The following is a 20,063-nucleotide window of genomic DNA, read 5'->3' as shown; positions in this document are numbered from 1 at the left end:
CACCCTTTCAGGAAGTTTATTCCAGACTCCAACCACCCTCTGGGTGAAAAAATTCTTCCTCACATTACATTTATTCCTTTTGCCAATTATTTTGAATCTCTGCCCTTTTGCTCATGATGTTCTCTTGAATGGGAACAGTTTCTCTCTCCTCTCTGCACTCCTTCCTCCCCCTGGTCCTTCTGCTTTCCTTTCCTTATGCCCTCCAGCCGCCCCTTTACACCTACCTCCCCAGTTGCCCCCGTTACCTCCTCCTCCCCTTTACTCCCTCCCCCCGTCCCAATCCCAACACCTCACCACCTCTAATGCTTCTTTCTCTCCCAGTCAATCCTGGACCTTCCTCTCCACCCCCTCAACCATCACCGTTGTAAGCAAACACTCAACGGTGATTTTCCAACTCTGCTGCTTTGCAGCAGATCCTTGTCTATGAGAATCCACCAAGCATACCATGGACATTCCTCCAGTGTGCCATTGCTGTCGGGCTCCAGCATCTTCGGCTCCTTGGATGTCTGCGATGTGAGCAAGGCCCTAGTGGTAGGTCCCGGTTCATAGATGTCACACTTGTCAGGACGTGTTCTGCACCAGCGTGTTTTCCCCCCGATGAGGGAAACGCAGCCAACCATCGGATGGGCCCAGTGGATGATTGCAAACTGGTTTCATGACGTCGTGAAACTGCTTTCTGGCCACATTGCCATTTTGTCCACTCATGCCGCCAGACACACCTGACGCCAGCGGGCACGGAAAATTCCACCCAGAAGAGAAAAAGAGGTAATCTGATCATCAAGGCCATCCTCAATTTTCACTCTTTTGTATCTCACTACCATATGGATAAGATGATTCAACAGCAGTTCTACAGTGTTAATCCTGCATCATAATCAAGGTTATTCATCATCACCACTTATATTCCATGGGGAATGGAACCAGAGCCAGAGTGTTCCATAGGGTATTAAATCACCAGTCTGTGCTTGTCACTTCAATAGGAGTGAAGGTTAAATGACTGCTGAGGTAACAGGGAGATGAAAGATGCAGTGGGTTAGCACACTGCCCTTTCATCTTTAGTATCTAGATTTGAGTCCAGCATAACCTCATTGGTGTTCCCTTTGAGCCTACTAACTCAAAAAATTCTGTGCAAAATAAACTTCAGCCGATGCACAAAGCTGGGGAGCTTTACTAAGCATCCAAAAACACTAGATGTGAATATTTGATGTTGACCAGGTGCCTAAAAAGCATTCACATCCCTGACAGATGAACACTAAAATTATCCCTCCCTACCACACAAGCAACATAGTGAGAATTGTAAAGCAAGTTTTGAAAAGGGGTTCCCTTTAAAAGGCACAAACCAAAACTACTAGTAACAAAACAGTACCATCAATAAACTTTCCCCCCTATTCACTTAAGGTACCTTTGCTCCCAGTGGGCAGTAACCCTTCAGGAAATCTCGACAAACTTCAGCCTTCCTAGACACGTACACGTGGCTGTAAGGGCAGTTGTTGTTGTTACAGATCCCTCGGAGGTAGTAAGAGCAAACTGGCATCTACAATGCAAGCAGAAAATAACATATTGAACTTATGAGCCAGGCTTTCCAATTGCTGATCAATGAAAACAGAATAAAAGACAAACATTAATCTGCATATGGCCAAATAGTTCAATGTCAAATTGCTTTATTTTTTGAAAAAAGTGCCAGCTTGCACTTTCAATGGTTTTTCAGTTCCCCTTAAATGAATGCTGTCCCTTAGGATCTGAGAGTTGTAATTTTTTACCGAACATCTACATAGATGCATTATCCACCAACTAACAATTGCTTGTACTTGCCATAATCTGCTTCCTGGAATGCATGTAGTCTGGTGCTACATTATCAATCAAGTTGGTGTTGCAGAATATCGAACAGAGCTTTTACAGGCTTAAGTGCATACTTGTAATGCTGCTTTAAAAGTGTTCTGGGATCATTGCATTCTTTCTATCTGCTATAATCTGCTTCCTTGCTTTGATACACATCTATAGAGGTCCAATTTCATGGAATGTAAAAAGTAAAAGATTCCACATCCGCAATTCATGTCTCTATAAAAGTAAAATACAGTTCAGTACAGCTATGCCCCATTTAGCACTCCCAATGTGTTCCTAAAAACGGTGTACTAAATGAAAATGTGCTAAACAAAAATCACTTTCCCATAAGAAACCATGTAATAAGGGTGGGTTATGGTCCTGCCCTTTAATTTTTACATTAAAAACACTATTGGCTGCCTTGAACCAAAAAAATCCTAATCAACTTTTAATAACTTAATTCTTTCAATTTACCTCCTCCTCACTGCTTCCTCCTCCTCACTGCCTCCTGACTCAGCACCTCTCCCAACTCACCGCTTCTTTCTGCTGCTCCCTCCCACTCGCTGCTTCCCACCCTGACCCTCCCGACTCACTGCCTCTCCCCCCACCCTACCCTCCCGCTTACCACTTCCCTCTGCCACTCCCTCTCATTTGCTGCTTCCAACCCCAAATCCTCACCTTGAACAAGGTCCAAGAAGAGGGGCAGCAAGAAGAAGGGAGGGAGAAAGACCGAAGCAGAGAGCAGCAGGTGGCAGTGACTTGGGAGGGTCGGGGATAAAAGCAGCAAGTTTGGAGAGTTTAGGAGGGAAGCACAGAGCAGGGGAGGCAGTGAGGCAGAAGGGTCAGGCAAGTGAGGTGGCAAAGCTGGAGGGGCAGCGGGTGGGAGGGTCAGGGGAGAGGTGACGAGGGGAAAGGGGGCAAAGGAGGATCGGCAGTGAAACAGGTGGTTCGGGGAGTGAGGTGACGAGCTGGAGAGGTGGCTACTGGGAGAGGTGGCAAGCGGGAGAGGTGGCCAGCAGGAGTATCAGAGGAGGGTGGTAGTGAGTGGGATGATCAAGGGGAGAGATGGGGATTGGAAGGGTAAAAGGGAGAGGAAGGGAGTGGCAGTTTGCTTTTAAATAAGACTGAGCATGCTCAGAGCTATTCAGGGAACGCCCTTAATTTACAGACTGCGCTAAAATGAAAACATGCTAATAGAAAACAAAAACAGAATTACCTGGAAAAACTCAGCAGGTCTGGCAGCATCGGCGGAGAAGAAAAGAGTTGACGTTTCGAGTCCTCATGACCCTTCGACAGATGCTGATTTTCTGGGAGGGAGGAGAAGGCCCCAGAAACATGATAGGGTCCCCCTTGTCCTCACTTATCACCCCATCAGCCTCCGCATTCAAAGGATCATCCTCCGCCATTTCCACCAACTCCAGCATGATGCCACCACCAAACACATCTTCCCTTCAACCCCCCTTGCGGCATTCCGTAGGGATCGTTCCCTCCGGGACACCCTGGTCCACTCCTCCATCACCCCCTACTCCTCAACCCCCACCTATGGCACCTCCCCATGCCCATGCAAAAGATGCAACACCTGCCCCTTCACTTCCTCTCTCCTCATCGTCCAAGGGCCCAAACACTCCTTTCAAGTGAAGCAGCATTTCACTTGCATTTCCCTCAACTTAGTCTACTGCATTCGTTGCTCCCAATGTGGTCTCCTCTACATTGGAGAGACCAAACGTAAAAAGCTTTGCAGAACACCTGCTGTCCGCAAGAATGACCCAAACCTCCCTGTCGCTTGCCATTTTAACACTCCACCCTGCTCTCTTGCCCACATGTCTGTCCTTGGCTTGCTGCATTATTCCAGTGAAGCCCAACGCAAACTGGAGGAACAGCACCTCATCTTCCGACTAGGTACTTTACAGCCTTCCAGACTGAATATTGAATTCAACAACTTTAGGTCTTGACCTCCCCCCTCCATCCCCACCCCCTTTCTGTTTCTCCCCCCCTTCCTTTTGTTTTTTTCCAATAAATTATATAGATTTTTCTTCTTCCCACCTATTTCCATTATTTTTAAATCTTTTATGCCCCCCCACCCCCACTAGAACTATACCTTGAGTGCCCTACCATCCATTCTTAATTAGCACATTCATTTAGATAATATCATCAACTTCAACACCTGTGTTCTTTTGTTCTTTTGTCTGTGACATCTTTTGATTATCTGCTCCTATCACTGCTTGCTTGTCCCTACAACCACACCACCCCCCTCCACTTCTCTCCCCCCCCACCCAACCACACCACCACCCCCCCCATAAACCTTAAACCAGCTTATATTTTATTTCACCCCTCTCGTTGGATTCACCCAGTTCTGCTGAAGGGTAATGAGGACTCGAAACGTCAACTCTTTTCTTCTCCGCCGACGCTGCCAGACCTGCTGAGTTTTTCCTGGTAATTCTGTTTTTGTTTTGGATTTTCAGCATTCGCAGTTTTTTGTTTTTACCACAGAACTAAAGTAGTTGTTTAACTGTGCTACCATTTCCTTGTTCTCTATTATAAATTCTCCCATTTCGGACTGTAATGGACCTACATTTATCTTCACTAAATATTTTTCTTTTTACATACTTATAGAAGCTTTTACAGTCGCTTTTATGTTCCCCACAAGTTTACTCCCATGCTCTATTTTTCCCTCTTAATCAATCTCTTGTTCCTTCTTTGCTGAATTCTAAACTGCTCCCAATCCTCAGGCTTGTTACTTTTTCTAGCTACTTTAAATGATTCCTCTTTGAATCTAATACTATCCTTAATTTATTTTGTTAGCCATGGTTGGGCTGCTTTTCCTACTGTGTTTTTGCGCCAGAAAGGAATGTGTAACTGTTGCAACACTTGCATTCATTCCTTAAATATTAGCCATTGTCTATCCACCACTATGCCTTTTAATGAAGTTTCCCAATCTATCTTAGCCAACTCATGCCTCATACCTTCATAGTTTCCTTTGTTTAGATTTAAGGCCCTAATTTCGGATTAAGCTACTTCACTTTCCATCCTAATGTAGAATTCTATTATATCATGGTCACTGTTCCCTAAAGGGCCACGCACAGCAAGTTTATTAAATACCCCTTCTCATTGCACAATACCAAATCTAGGATAGCCTGTTCCCTGGTTGGTCCCTCGACATACTAGTCTTTAAAAAAATCCATCCCGTACACACTCCTGGAATTCATCCACTACAGTGTTATTGCTAATTTGGTTTTCCCAATCTATATGTAGATTAGTCACCCATGATTACTGTAGCACTCTTGTTACATGCATCTCTAATTTCCTGTTTAATGCCGCCCATCTTACCACTGTCTTACTGTTTGGTGGCCTATAGACAGCTCCCGCTAACGTTTTATGCCCCTTGTTGCTTTTTAGCTTCACCTAGATTGATTCTACATCTAGACTTTGAGACAATATCCTCTCTCACTATTGCACTGATTTCATCCTTAACTAACAACGCCACGCTACCTCCTTTTCCTTTTTGCCTGCCCTTCCTAAAAATCGAGTACCCTTGGATATTCAGTTCCCAGCTTTGGTCACCCTGCAACCATATCTCCATAACTGCAATCATATGGTACCTGTTTATATCTATTTACGTTGTTAATCCGTCTACCTTATTGTGAATGCTCAGTGTATTCTGATTCAGTGCCTTTAGACTTGTCTTTCTGACATTTTTACATTTTTTTATACTATGGCCCTATTTGCTGCTAACCCTCATTGCCTCTGCCTTCCAATATTGCTTTCTACTTTTCTGCCTTTCATTCCTATCTTTGTTTCCCTGTCGTGTCTCCCTGCTCAGGTTCCCATCCCCCTGCCACTTTTGATATTTAAAATATACATTCCATGTCCGGTATAGGACCTGAGGGTAAAAAACATTTCAAATTGGAAATTACAGAAAGTGCAACAGAATTTAACTGATCTCTGTATAGCATGTTCCTCTCTGAGGTGATGCAACACAATTTCAATTGTCTTGATATTCGAAATGAAAGGCATACAGCCCGAGTGGTTCTACAGTTTCCAGCCCCTTGGCGCACAATGACTGAAAGACCTTACACTGTGGCTTTTGCACCTTTGTGGTGGCTGCCCCAAGCTTTTCTCACCACCATCCAAGCTACATCTTGGCGGCTGTTTGAAAGGTCTGATGGTGAGGCATTCTGCTGAATGACCTTGACAGCCTGCTCAGGGAACTATTTGACATGATCTGCTATCTCCTTTTCCTGCAGAGCCTCTAGGACATTATGGGCAGACACTGCCTAATAGCCTTGTGTTCAAAGGTATTTTTCTGTATAAATGTTTCCACAAGGGATAGGTGGTATGGCGCAGTCTAGCTGCTTGGAGTGTTATGTGGCAACTTGGCCAAACCCATCCTTCGCAACATTGGGGATGGGTAGAAAATCAGCATGGAATGACCCTTGGTACTTGCACATCAAGGGTTCATGCACAGTTTGATGCAGCCACACACAAAGCTGGTCATCAGGATGACAGCGATGTTGGGCCAGTTTTTTTCCCCTTTATCTAGAGGTTTTTAAATTGTGAACATGGTCTATTTTTGACCTACAGATAATGTGGAAGATGGCTTGGGTGATCACCATGATGCAGGAGTGAGAAATGGGCCTAGAATTTTTCAGCAACATCAAGAATGCCTCATGCCTGATGACCAGCTTCTTACCCACACTGGAGAAGGAACATTGCTCCCACATGCCCAGCTTTTCTTTTACCATAACTACATGCTCCTTTCAGTTCATAACGTATGCTCCAGTCCTTAACATATGCTCCAGTCCATCCAAACTATATCCCCAGCGCCTTCAAGTAGTCTGACATGATGGTGAAGGGGACAAAGGATCAGTCGGTCCAGTTCCCAAAGAACATGGCCTCGCAGTTGCCGTGATTTGCCTTGGCTCCCAAGACAAGCTTGAACTTGTTGCAGATGCTCATCAGTCTGCACACCAACAGTGGGTTGAAGCAGAAGACAGAAATGTTGTCCATGTACAGGGAAGCTTTGATCTCACATCTCCACCACCTAGGGTCTTCATTCCTCTTATGCCTTCATTCTTCCTGATGGACTTGGCAAAGATTTCTGTTTAACGCATGAACAGGACAGGAGAGAGAGGGCAATCATGCCTGGTTTCAGATTTGATCGGAAAGCTTTCCAATTCCCACCCATTGATTGCAACTGTGCTACTAATGTTTGGGTAGAGCAGTTGGATCCAATTGCGGATTCCCTCCTCAAACCCCACTTTGGAGAGCACTTCCATCATCTAAGTGTGCAATACTCTATCAAATACCCTCTCCTTGTCCAGGCTGATGAGGCAGGCGTCCACACCCCCGCATAGGTAATCATATCCCTGAGGAGCGCAAGGCTTCAGAGATCTTCCTGCTGGGTATAGCGCAGATCTGGTCAGGGTGGATCACCAACTCCAGAGCAGACTTGATTCAATTTGCAATGACCATGGACAGAAGGTCAGCTGTAATGTCACTGCAACCAAGATGACACATTCAATTTAAGGATTAACTCCTGGAACCTTTGATGCATGTGACTTAGGGCTGCACAACAAGGTGCAAACATTCAGTCAGCCATGAGGAAAGGTATTCCCTCAACTTTTTTGGTTTATGGCAAGAGAAGATAATCAGTGGCTAAGTGATGTGCAGTAGACCTCCACAGTGCAGTGTCTCCGAGTGAACTGGGGTATGTCGACCCCCTCCATAGATAATCAGAAAATTTGCATGTGGGACAGGAAACCACAAGTAGGGTTTACAGAGGCACAAACTAATATCCTAACAAAGCAGTTGATGCCTGCAGCAACTCACCAAGGTTTCTTCAACAGCGACTTCCAAACCCAGGACCTCTATCACCTAGAAGGACCAGGGCAGCATAGAAACACCACCACAAAGTTCCCCTCCAAGCCACACACCATTCTGACTTGGAACTATATCGCCGTTCCTTCACTGTCACTGGGTGAAAATTCTGGAACTCCCTTCCTAACAGCACTGTAAGTACCCATATCACAAGGCGGCAGCTCACCACCACCACCTTCTCAAGGGCATTTAGGGATGGGCAATAAATGCTGATCTAGCCAGCAACGCCTGCATCCCATAAACAATTTTTTTAAAAAGCAGTGCATCTCTTAAGAAAGATCAAGTGCATAACATATAATTCAGAATTACAAAAGGCCATTTAGCTAATCAAGCCTTTTTCATCCAGAGGCTTTACATAATCATTATGTCAGACTTCTCTCTCTCTCTCTCCAGTACTGCTGTTGATCCTCTACCTTATAGAACACCAAGCTCCTTCCTATCGCCTCTTAAAAAAATCAAGCAGTTCTCTCAAGTATCTCTATAGCCCTCAGTCTGGCTGAATGGCTAAACTTATATCGAACATTGGTTTTTTTTAGAAATTAATAATGTGTGAACCATTCTTTTTTAGTTCTTTTTAAAGTCTTATCAAGACCAAGAAGCTCAGCATATTCTTTAAAGCTAACAGTAACTCTTGAAATTCAATTTTTAGCTTCTAATGTTGTAAATGTGAGGTTAGAGAATTCAGTGTTTCACAGATCACAGTTGGATGACACCATACAATATTGCAGCTGTTCTTTTCTAGTTGTCACATGCATTGTGAACTTAGCAAACAACACAGATGCTTGAAAAAGCAAGGACTTTTCAGGGGGCTGGTGGACATGCACTCCAAGGTCTCTCGCTTCAAACCCTCCCAATATTCTTCCATTTATTGAGTATTCCCTTGCTTTGTTTGCCCTCCCCAACCTCCTCACACATTTCCATTCCATTTGCCACTTTTCCGCCCAGTCAACCAAACTCCAGTGGATACAAGCCTAGCCTAGCCAACCTTTCCTCATAGGATAACCTGCCCATTTATGGTATTAGTTTAGTAAACCTTCTCTGAACTGCTTCTAATGCTTTTACATCCTTCCTTAAATAAAGAGACCAATATTGTACACAGTACTCCAGATGTGGTCTCACCAGTGTCCTGTACAACTGAAGCATAACATCCCTACTTTTGTATTCAATTCCCCTTGCAAATAAACAATAACATTCTATTAGCTGTCCTAATTACTTGCAGTACCTGCATTTTAGCCTTTTGCAATTCATGCACTAGGGCACCCACATCCTCCTGAACGAGAGCTCTACAATTTCTCGCCAGTTAGATAATATGCTTCTTTTTTATTCTTCCTGCCAAAATGGACAATTTCACATTTGCCCACATTATACTGCATTTGCCAGATCTTTGCCCACTCTTAACCTATGTTCCTTTGTAGTCTCATGTTCTCTTCACAATATACTTTCCTACCTATCTTTGCATCATCAGCAAATTTAGCAACCATACCTTCGATCCTTTCATCCAAGTCATTTATATAAATTGTAAAAAGTTGAGAGAACCATGAGAGAATGGCCAATCTCATGAAGAGACACATACAACATTACTCAGAGTGGATGCAAAATCATCGGAAGTCCCCGCAAAGGGACTCAGTAGTCCGGAGCAGTCCGCTCAATGTAGGAGCACTGACATCCATGGAATACATGAGGAGCTGTGTTCCCTTAACAAAATGCTCATGCTGGTGGCAAAACAGCTGTTGCAACAGATGACTGTTGCGCACCAGCAGCCAACCCCTGCTAACCCACTTGAAGACCAACCTAAGGCTGTGGAGGTTAGTGAGGAGGTTGACGATTCTGAGAGTATTTCAGCACCCTCATCTTCTTCCAACTCCCTAGCCCTTCCACTAGAGCCTTCATCTGCTCTATTTGTTCCATTGACAATGGTTGTCTCTGCAGAAATACAGAGGCTGCAGTCTGAGGTAGGTCCCCAATGGATCTCTGCACAAGGCCAGCGACTACACTCATTGCCATATAGCGCAAGACATGAGCAGCCTGCCTCCATCTTCTTCAAGGCAACATGATCGACACTACATAGGAGTGTTTGCGAGTGCCTTGTCACCTCAATCACTGATTGGTTCACTGTGATACTGGACCCCGGTTGTAGATGGACAATGTGGGAGGTAATAAAAGGAGTTGTTTTAATACACGTGAGGCATGACCCTGCAAAATGTGCATTCGCTTCAATATTGTTCGCACATGCAATCATATCTGAAGGTCATAGGAGTAAAGTCAAGCTTCCTATTGGCACTCTTGGCATAATGGGCCTGGTTTGACTAGGCTCAAGGTGGCGGTTTCCCCAGCTCATTGGCAGCCTCTAACACACATATGCATTAATCAAGTTGCAAGGGACATCTCAAGGTCCATTTGTGTACTATATTGAGGCTAAGAGTTATGACGGTCATGGTTTCAGCCATTTTGACGACACTGACTTTCATTATGTGCTGTTGGTTTTCTCTCATTCAGGATGGGCATTTCCCTGAAGAGTGGCTTCAAGGTTAAAGGTTTAGTAAGTGGAAGCTGCTCACTAGGGACTGGCTGATGTATCTGGTGACATTTCAAGAGCCTAGGAGAATCTATTCTGAATTAGCAGGTTTCTGGTCAAAGACTCTCCTGGCGTCTAGTATCAAGAGTGTGAGAGATCTGCAACCCGTAACGCTGCCAAATACCTCAACTCCCTGTGAGCCTACAGTCTCTACCACCTTGAATGCAAAGACTTCAAATGTAGTGAAGAAATCAAACAAGTATGCTTCCTGGAGCATACATAGCATCTTGACATGATTCAGTCAAGTCCCTCAGTGAGAATGTTTACAGAGTGAGGGCAGTTCTTACCATTGGCACTAAAGATGACATGCTGAAATCCATCTCCCGTTGATGGCATCAGGAGCAAGTGTGTGCCCTTGCATGTCTGGCAGTGGAAGGCTGACATGTGGGAAATCCACTTAAGTCACTGTGCAACAATCACATGAGGATGACTGCCTTCAACACAATTATGTTTGAAGTGCACTTGATAAACTGGATTTTATCATTGAGACTGAGCATTGATCCTGTAAAGAATCTGCAATGGCTTCATGGGCCTGCCTCTCAGCTGGTCTCCCACTGCCACCCTCTTTCTCCTCCATGTCATCTCCATGATCCTGCACAGAGGGCCCCTCCTCCTGCTCCTCATTTGTCTACTCCTCAGATATAACTACAGGGCCAGCTTCTACCCACTGTGAACGCCACATTGTGGAGCATGCAGTATGTGGCAACTACTCTGGGGACCATTGCAGACGAATACTATAGTGCTCCTCCAAAACTGTCAAGGCACCTCAAGTAGACCTTCAAGATGCTAACAGCCTGCTCTGTTGTATTGCGGGTCAGAACATGGCTGTTGCTGTAGTACCTTTCAGGCTCTGTTAAAAGGTGTCATCAGCCACCTCCTTAGCCTCCAGACCTGTGTTGGTGTCTGAAAAAGCTGAGACAGCTGCAAATTCCTCAGGATAAAAGGATCACGGCAGCTTCTAGAATACTGTGCACACACCGCCTGCACATTCAAGGACTGGGAGGATTTCCTGTACGCATCCGCTTGATGTCTTGGTGCCCTTATGGCGACATGGGTGCAGTTGATATCTCCCTGTACTTGAGGGAAGTCTGCTAATTTAGCAAAGCCCCTGGCCCTCTGTGTCTGTGCTGACGCATTCATCAGGAAGGATATGTGCTCCCCCACCCAAGGAAAGAGGGCTTCTGTGACTAGTTTAATGCATTTGTGTGGCTGATATGCTGCAATAGTCTGTGGCTGATCCCTGGAAAAAACTGTCAACAACAAAATTCAGAGTCACTGAGACCTTGAGAGCCATTGAGACCAAGCAGGGCATGTAGATCAGCAGCTGTGGCACCTGATTTTGTTGCACCATGGCACATATCTTGGTAACTCAATTCCCAGGTTAATCAGTATACCCATACTTTGGGGTAAAACCTTGTCCTTCTCCGGCCTGGTGTGCACTGCGCTGTCCCAACTGCTGGTCACACCTTGCTCTTGCTCACATGGCTCAATGGCAGGAATATGCAAAGGTGCCATCCCCATTTTGCAGCTTCTTTGTCATGATGCACACTCATCCCCTTGTTTCTCCCTGCTCCCACATGGATGCCCAAGTCTGGAGGGCCAAAACCCCATTCAATCACGTTGATACTTTGGAAAGGCCTACGCTCAGCCTCATTGGTGGAAAAAAAAACTTAATTTGTTTGCCTCAAAGTGCTCTTGTATGAAATTAATTACACAAAATTAGTTTTTAAATTTAGAAGTGGTGGTTAATATTCAACTTTAACAGTCTATCTGGTGTCTGGGGCTCCAGAAGGCAACTAAATCACCAATAAACAAAAACATTCACACCCCAACTCTAATCCGTAGATAACAAAGAAAGAATTGAGATTGTGGTGTTTAAAAGAGAACAAAAAGTCTCTTAAAATCAGTGTTTTTGCAGCCAATTAAATAGCTTGAAACATGCATACTTTTCTTAGTATGGAGCTGTAAACAAGAGGAACTTGCACTGTTATTTCAATTAACCTGCGTTATACCCTGGTGCTTCGAGATATCAAATGTGACGACACTGCATCCATTAACAAAAGGTTCTGAAGCATCCCCACACCATTATATAGCGTTTATACAAGGGAATCAGACACAGAAGCTAATGAAGCCGAACATAACAAGAAATCCTAAAATGCACACAACTGAATTCTCAAGCTCTATTACAGGGGAACATGCTGATTTTCCATAAGCAGAAGAGAGAAAATACACAATAATGGGCAATGGCTTCTGTCCTTGCCTCTACTCATCTACAGAGCAAGCTTAACCATCTGTTTGTCACATATTCTGATTTTGTCATCTGCGAATAGTTTACTTTTGAGTACTTATGGTGCAAAAACAGCACACATTTCTTTCAACAATAGATTATCTCTATTGTTGCCCGGAGTGAGCTAACTTTACACAGTGAGACCAGTGTGAAAGAGGGAACTCTGAAAAGTGAGGTGGTGTCTGTGAGGAGGAGAAAAGGGGCCTCTTAAAAAGGAAGTTTGGGAAGTTGAGATGGTCGCCAATAAAGAGGAGATATTCAAAGTTAGCATGGAGGAGGAGCTCTCCGTTAAAAGTAAGGAAGTTGTGTTAAACTTTCTGCCTCAACTGGAGTATTGCATCCAGATCTTGGCGCCACACTTGAAGAAAGATGGGAAGGCATTAGAGAGAGCGCAGAAAAAGATTCACACGTGTTATGACGTGGCAGATGGTGTGCCAGGCAGACCAAGTCCAGAAGGGAAACTTGGTCGCACCATCACAACATTTTTGCAATTTGTGTTTATTACAAAAAGATGTGTGCACTGAATTCAGAAGTAATGAGTCCACCAAGACCTTTAGAGAGTTTAAAAATTAAACTAAAATATTTATTAACAAAATAAAATATTTCAAGCACATTCATAAGACTACAATTACTTATTACTATACAAAAATCCTAAAATTCCTAATTAACCGAACTCCTGTTACACACCCCTTTCAGGCAACAGTCCAAAGTAGATTTTAGATATAAAAACCCAGGAAGGCAACACAGTACTTCCTTGCCAGTGGATTTCCAAATGTTTTTTCTCCAACTTCAGTTATTTTACATAGCAGACTTATGCACATATGGTTGGAGGCATCCTGAAGGCTGTTTCGCACACTCCTGTTAGATCTTAAAAACAAAAAAACTGCGGATGCTGGAAATCCAAAACAAAAACAAAAACAGAATTACCTGGAAAAACTCAGCAGGTCTGGCAGCATCGGCGGAGAAGAAAAGAGTTGACGTTTCGAGTCCTCATGACCCTTCGACAGAACTTGAGTTCGAGTCCAAGAAAGAGTTGAAATATTTCAACTCTTTCTTGGACTCGAACTCAAGTTCTGTCGAAGGGTCATGAGGATTCGAAACGTCAACTCTTTTCTTCTCCGCCGATGCTGCCAGACCTGTTAGATCTTACATGGTCTTCTCTCACATCATTCTCCTTTATATATATTTTCCTCTCTTTAATATGCAAATTCTGTTGTTCCATGTGTCTTCGAAACTGTATCTTACTCATAAAACAAAAACTTTCTTGTTGTCAGTATTATCAGTAACCTTTAGGAAAAATAAGCACTCCATAGCCTTGCTTATCTGGCTAGTTGTAAACAGACATCCCTTTGAAATCCAAACAATCCCTTCATTTATCTAAAGCTGAAAATTCTCTTCACACCATACCAGCATCCATGTTTACTCATTAGCAAGTCAAACACCTAGCTTCTTTTGATGACTTCAAGCTTGCAGTATACTCGACTCCAAATGTAACTAAATCACAGACAAAACCACCTATACTTATCCCCATAAATCTACTTCACAATAAACCAGAAAAATATGAAAATTATTATGCTTTCATCACACAAGAATGTGCCAAGGTAGGGTAAGGAACTTCAGTTATGTAGATAGATTAGAAAAGTTGGGACTGTTTTCCTTGGAGAAGAGAAAGTTGGGAGGAAATTTGATAGAGGCATTCAAAACCATGAGGGGTCTGGACAGAGAAGATAGGAAAAAACTATTCTCATTGGTGAAAGGATTGAGAACAAAGGGGCACAGATTTAAAGTAATTGGCAAAAGACGCAATGGCGACATGAAGAAAATCTTTTTTATGCAGCAGTGGGTTAAGATCCAGAATGCATTGCCTGAGAGTATGGTGGAGGCAGGTTCAATCGAGGCATTCAAGAGGAAATTGGATTATTGTCTGAAAGGGAAGAATGGAGAAGGCGGGGGTGACACTAGGTTAATTGCTCCATCGGAGAGCAAGCACAGACATGATGGGCTGAATAGCCGCTTTCTGTGCTGCAATCATTCTTTGGTTCTGTGAAAAGTGGACTGGAACAGTTAGGGAGGTTAGGCCTCTTAAAGAGAGCACTTTCAAAGCTGGGGCAAGTGAGTTCTGCACAGAGATAATTTCATCCTTTAAGTGCTGAATCGTAGAACCACTGAAGCAAATGTTCAAATAGGGTCCCTTGCTCCCTACAAAACTGCTAAATCAGCTACAAATAACATTCCCATCTGTACTTCTATCTCACTCTTAATTTTGACTTAAGACAAAACATAACTACACGATAAGTATTCCTTTCATTTGCGCCACATTTTACTTCAAAACAAATTTTTTTTCTGATAAGGGAAATCATCATGGATAAATGCTTGAAGGGGGTAAAATTGTAGAGCAATAGAAGAACAGAGGAATGGGGCTAATTGGAGAGCTCTTTCAAAGAGCCGGTACAGGTATGATGGGTTGAATTGCATCCTTCTGTGCTATCACTCTATCCTACGATTCTATTCAAGGAACTTCAGCTGAGTTTCACAAAAAAAAGACAGGAGAGAAAAATAAAAAAAAGAAACAAAGAGAATTTAAACTTATATAGAGCCTTTTAAGAACTCAAGGCATTCCAAAATACTTTACTGCCAAATGAGTATTTCTGAAATGTAGTTACTGTTGTAGGAAATATGGGAAACAATTAGTGTTCTGCATGGTTCCACAAACAACAATGAATGAAATAAAGGACCAGTGTGGCACCATCTCTAAGACTGCCTATTTCCACCTCCATAACATCACCCAATTTTACCCCACCTTAGCTCATTTGCTGTTGAAACCCTCATTCACGCCTTTGTCACCTCTAGACTTGACTATCCAAATACGCTCCTGGTTGGTCTCCCATATTCTACCTTCCTTAAGCTTGAGGCCATCCAAAACTCTGCTGCTGTGTCCTTATTCTCACCGAGTCCTGTTTACCCATCACCCCTGTGCTCGTTGACCCACACTGGTTCCCAGTGAAGCAAGGTCGTTATGTTAAAATTTTCATCCTTGCTTTCAAATCACTCCATGGCCTTGCACTCTTCCTCTCTTTACATAAAAACATAGAAAATAGGAGTAGGCCATTCGGCCCTTCAAGCCTGCTCTGTCATTCATCATGATCATGGCTGATCATCCAACTCAATAGCCTGCTCCCATATGCTTTCTTCCCATATCCTTTGATTCCTTTCGCCCCAAGATCTACATCTAACTCCTTCTTGAAAACATACAATGTTTTGGCCTCAGCTACTTTCTGTGGTAGCACATTCCATAGACTCACAACTCTCTGGATGAAGAAATTTCTCCTCATCTCAGTTCTAAATGGTCTACCCCGTATCCTCAGACTGTGACCCCTGGTTCTGGACTCCTCCACCATCGGGAACATCCTTCCTGCATCTACCCTGTCTAGTCTTGTTAGAATTTTAAAGGTTTCTATGAGATCCCCCCTCATTCTTCAGAACTCCAGTGAATACAATCCTAACCGACTCAATCTCTCCTCATATATCAGTCCCGCCATCCCAGGAATCCATCTGGTAAACCTTCACTGCGCTCCCTCTATAGCAAGAACATCCTTCCTCAGATAAGGAGACCAATTCGCACACATTATTCCAAGTGTGGTCTCACCAAGGCCCTGTATAATTGCAACAAGACATCCCTGCTCCTGTACTCGAATCTTCTTGTTTTGAAGGCCAACATACCATTTGCCCTCTTTACCGCCTGCTGCACCTGCATGCTTACCTTCAGCGACTGGTGTACAAGGACAGCCAGTTCTTGTTGCACATTCCCCTCTCTCAATTTATAGCTATTCAGATAATAGTCTGTCTTCCTGTTTTTGCTACCAAAATGGATAATCTCACATTTATCCACATTATTCTGCATCTGCCATGCATTTGCCCACTCACTCAGCTTGTCCAAATCACACTGAAGCATCTCTGCATCCTCCTCACGGCTCACCCTCCCACCCAGCTTTGTGTCATCTGCAAATTTGGAGATGTTACATTTAGTTCCCTCGTCTAAATCATTAATACATATTATGACTAGCTAGAGTCCCAGCACTGATCTCTGCGGTACCCCACTAGTCACTGCCTTCCATTCGGAAAAAGACCCATTTATTCCTAATCTTTGTTTCCTGTCTGCCAACCAGTTTTCTATCCCTCTCAATACACTACCCCCAATCCCATGTGCTTTAATTTTACATGCTAATCTCTTATGTGGGATTTTGTCGAAAGCCTTCTGAAAGTCCAAATAAACCACACCCACTGGCTCCCCCTCATCAACTCTACTAGTTACATACTCTCAAAATTCCAGTAGATTTGTCAAGCATGATTTCCCCTTTGTAAATCAATGCTGAGTCTGTCCGATTCTGCCACTGTTTTCCAAGTGCTCAGCCATTCATTCTTTTATAATGGACTCTAGAATTTCCCCCACTACCAACGTCAGGCTATAATTCCCTGTTTTCTCTCTACCTCCCTTTCTCCCTTTTTAAATAGTGGAGTTACATTAGCTACTCTCCAATCTTTAGGAACTGTTCCAGAGGCTACAGAATCTCGGAAGATGACCACCAATGCATCCATTATTTCTAGGGCCACTTCCTTAAGTACTCTGGGATGTAGATGATCAGGCCCTGGGGATTTATTGGCCTTCAATCCCATCAATTTCTCCAACACCATTTCCCTACTAATACTGATTTCTTTCAGTTCCTTCTTCTCACTATAACCTGTGTTCCCCAACATTTCTGGTATGTTATTTGTGTCCTCCTTTGTGAAGACAACACCAAAGCATGTTTTCAGTTGGTCAGCCGTTTGTTTGCTCCCCATTATAAATTCCCCTGTTTCTGACTGTAAGGGACCTATATTTGTCTTCACCAATCTTTTTCTCTTCACATATCTATAGAAACTTTGACAGTCAGTTTTTATGTTCCCCACAAGCTTACTCTCGTACCCTATTTCCCCATTCTTAATCAATCCCTTGGTCCTCCTTTGCTGAATTCTAAACTGCTCCCAATTCTCAGCTCTGTTGTTTTTCCTGGCCAATTTGTATGCTTCTTCCTTGGATCCAATACAATCTCTAATTTCCCTTGTAAGCCATGGTTTGGCCACCTTTCTTATTTTACTTTTGCGCCAGATAGGAATAAACAATTGTTGCAGTTCACCCATGCGCTCTTTGAATGTTTGTCATTGCCTATCCACCGTCATCCCTTTAAGTAACATTTCCCAATCCATCACAGCCAACTCGCGCCTCATACCATTGTAGTTTCCTTTAAGATTCAGGGCCCTAGTCTCAGAAGCAACTATGTCACTCTGCATCTTGATGAAGAATTCTATCATATTATCATCCTCAAGGGGCCTCGCACAACCAGATTGCCAATTATTTCTTTCTCATTACACAATACTATGATGTTCTGTTCTCTAGTTGGTTCCTCAACGTATTGGTCCAGAAAACCATCCCGTATGCACTCCAGGAATTGCTCCTCTACGGCACTGTTACTAACTTAATTTGCCCAATCTATATGCAGACTGAAGTCACCCATAATTACAGATGCTCCTTTATTGCATGCATCTCTAATTTTCTGTTTAATGCCATTCCCAACATCACCACTACAGTTTGGGGCTCTATACACAAGCCCACTAATGTTTTTTGCCCCTTAGTGTTTCTCAGCTCTACCCATACAGATTCCATATCGTCGGAGCTAATATTTTTCCTCACTATTGTGTTAATTTCCTCTTTAACCAGCAATGCAACTCCACTGCCTTTTCCTTTTTGTCTATCCTTCCTAAATACTGGATGTTCAGTTCCCATCCCTGGGCACCCTGCAGCCATGTCTCCGTAATCCTGACTATATCATACCTGTTTACATCTATTTGCACGGTTAATTCATTCATTTAATTGCGAATGCTCCTTGCGTTAAGGCACAAAGCCTTGAGCTTGTCTTTTTAACATTACTTGTCCTGTTGCCAGTTTTTTTCACTGAGGCCCTGTTTGATTCTGACCCTTGATTTCTCTGCCTATCACTTTTCTTATTCCTCTTTCTGTCTTTTGTTCTTGTTCTTGATTCCCCCTCCTCTGACTCCTTGCATAGGTTCCCATCTCTCTGTCCCTTCCTGTTTTCTGTCCCGCAACTCTCAGAGATATCTGCGCTCATTTAATTCAAGCCTCTTGGGCATCCCAATTTTAATCGCTCCGCCATTGGTGGCCATTACTTTTTGTGCCTGAGCTCTAAACTCGGGAATTCCCTCCCTACACCTCTCCACCTACCCTTCCTCCATTCAGACAGTCCTAAAAACCTGCCTCTTTTATCAAGCTTTTGGTCATCTGTCCAGTATCTCCTTAGGTGACTTAGTGTCATGTTTTGTTTTATAGTGCTCCTGTGAAGCATATTGGGATTTTTATTACATTATAAGTTGATGTTGATGATACACACTGGCCACATCACCAGGCAAACTCCCCTGTTCTTTGAGTGTCATCATAGGAATTTTTATCGCTACCCGAAAAGGAATAAAGGACCCCGGTTTAATAGCTCTATAGAAAGTCAGCATTTCCGACAGCGGAAAATACACTCAGTACTGCACTGGAGCATCAACCTTGATTATGTGCTCATGTCCGGAGATGAACCTAATAAGAACATAACAGCACACGAAATAGGTGTAGGCCCATCAATATCAGCCATCCAATATGAACATGGCTGATCTTCCACTTCAAATCCACTTTCCTGCCTGCTCCCCATATTCCTTAATTTGCCCAGATACCAAAAATCTTGACTATCTCAGCCTTAAATATATTCAATGATTGGGGTAGAGAATTCCAGAGATTCACAACCTTTAGAGTGAAGAAATTCCTCATCTCATTCACAAATGACTGGCCCCTTATCCTGAGGGTATGCCTCCGTATACTAGATTCTCCAGCCAGAGGTAACAACCTCTCAGCATTTACCCTGCCAAGACCCTTCAGAAGTTTCTATGTTTCAATGAAATCATATTTTATTCTTTTAAATTCCAGGGAATACAGGCTCAATTTACTGAGCCTCTCATCATATAACCCTTTCATTTCAGACAGCAATCCAGTGAACCTTTGTTGTACTGCCTCCAATGCAAACATATATTTCCTTAAATATGGAGACTAAAACTGAGCACAGTATTCCAGGTGTGGTCTTATCAAAGCCTTGTACAATTGTAGCAAGAATTCTTTATTTCTGTACTCCAATTCCCTTGCAAAAAAGACCAACATGCCATTTGCCTTCCTAACTGCTTGCTGTACCTGCATACTAACTTTGTGTTCCTTATTTGAGTACACACAAGTCCCTCTAAACATCAACATTAACAAGTTTCACACCTTTTAAAAAATAATCTGCTTTTCTATTCTTAACATCAAGGTGAATAACCTCACACTTCCCCATATTCCACCTGCCACCTTATTGCTCACTTAGTTAATCTGTCTATACTTCTTTGCAGTCACTGTGTTCTCCTCATATCTTGCATTCCCACTAG

General features: G+C 43.3%; 1 protein-coding gene across 2 annotated transcripts in view; it reads right to left on the bottom strand.

Annotated features, from left to right (window-relative positions):
* Positions 1–20,063, bottom strand: part of zc3h3 (zinc finger CCCH-type containing 3) — a 297,424-nt gene that overhangs the window by 86,881 nt on the left and 190,480 nt on the right. For both annotated transcript variants that reach the window (XR_005943320.1, XM_041189962.1), the window contains exon 9: positions 1,400–1,531. Coding sequence is in view for 1 of the 2 variants with exons in the window: in XM_041189962.1 (XP_041045896.1) it covers positions 1,400–1,531 (132 nt within the window). In the remaining variant the exon portion in view is untranslated. The remainder of the gene's footprint in view (positions 1–1,399; positions 1,532–20,063) is intronic.

The sequence above is a fragment of the Carcharodon carcharias genome, chromosome 6 (genome assembly GCF_017639515.1).
Source record: "Carcharodon carcharias isolate sCarCar2 chromosome 6, sCarCar2.pri, whole genome shotgun sequence".
In the NCBI taxonomy this organism is placed as follows: Eukaryota; Metazoa; Chordata; class Chondrichthyes; order Lamniformes; family Lamnidae; genus Carcharodon; species Carcharodon carcharias.
The sequence above is the reverse complement of the archived record's forward strand: the minus strand, read 5'-3'. Positions and strand labels throughout refer to the sequence as shown.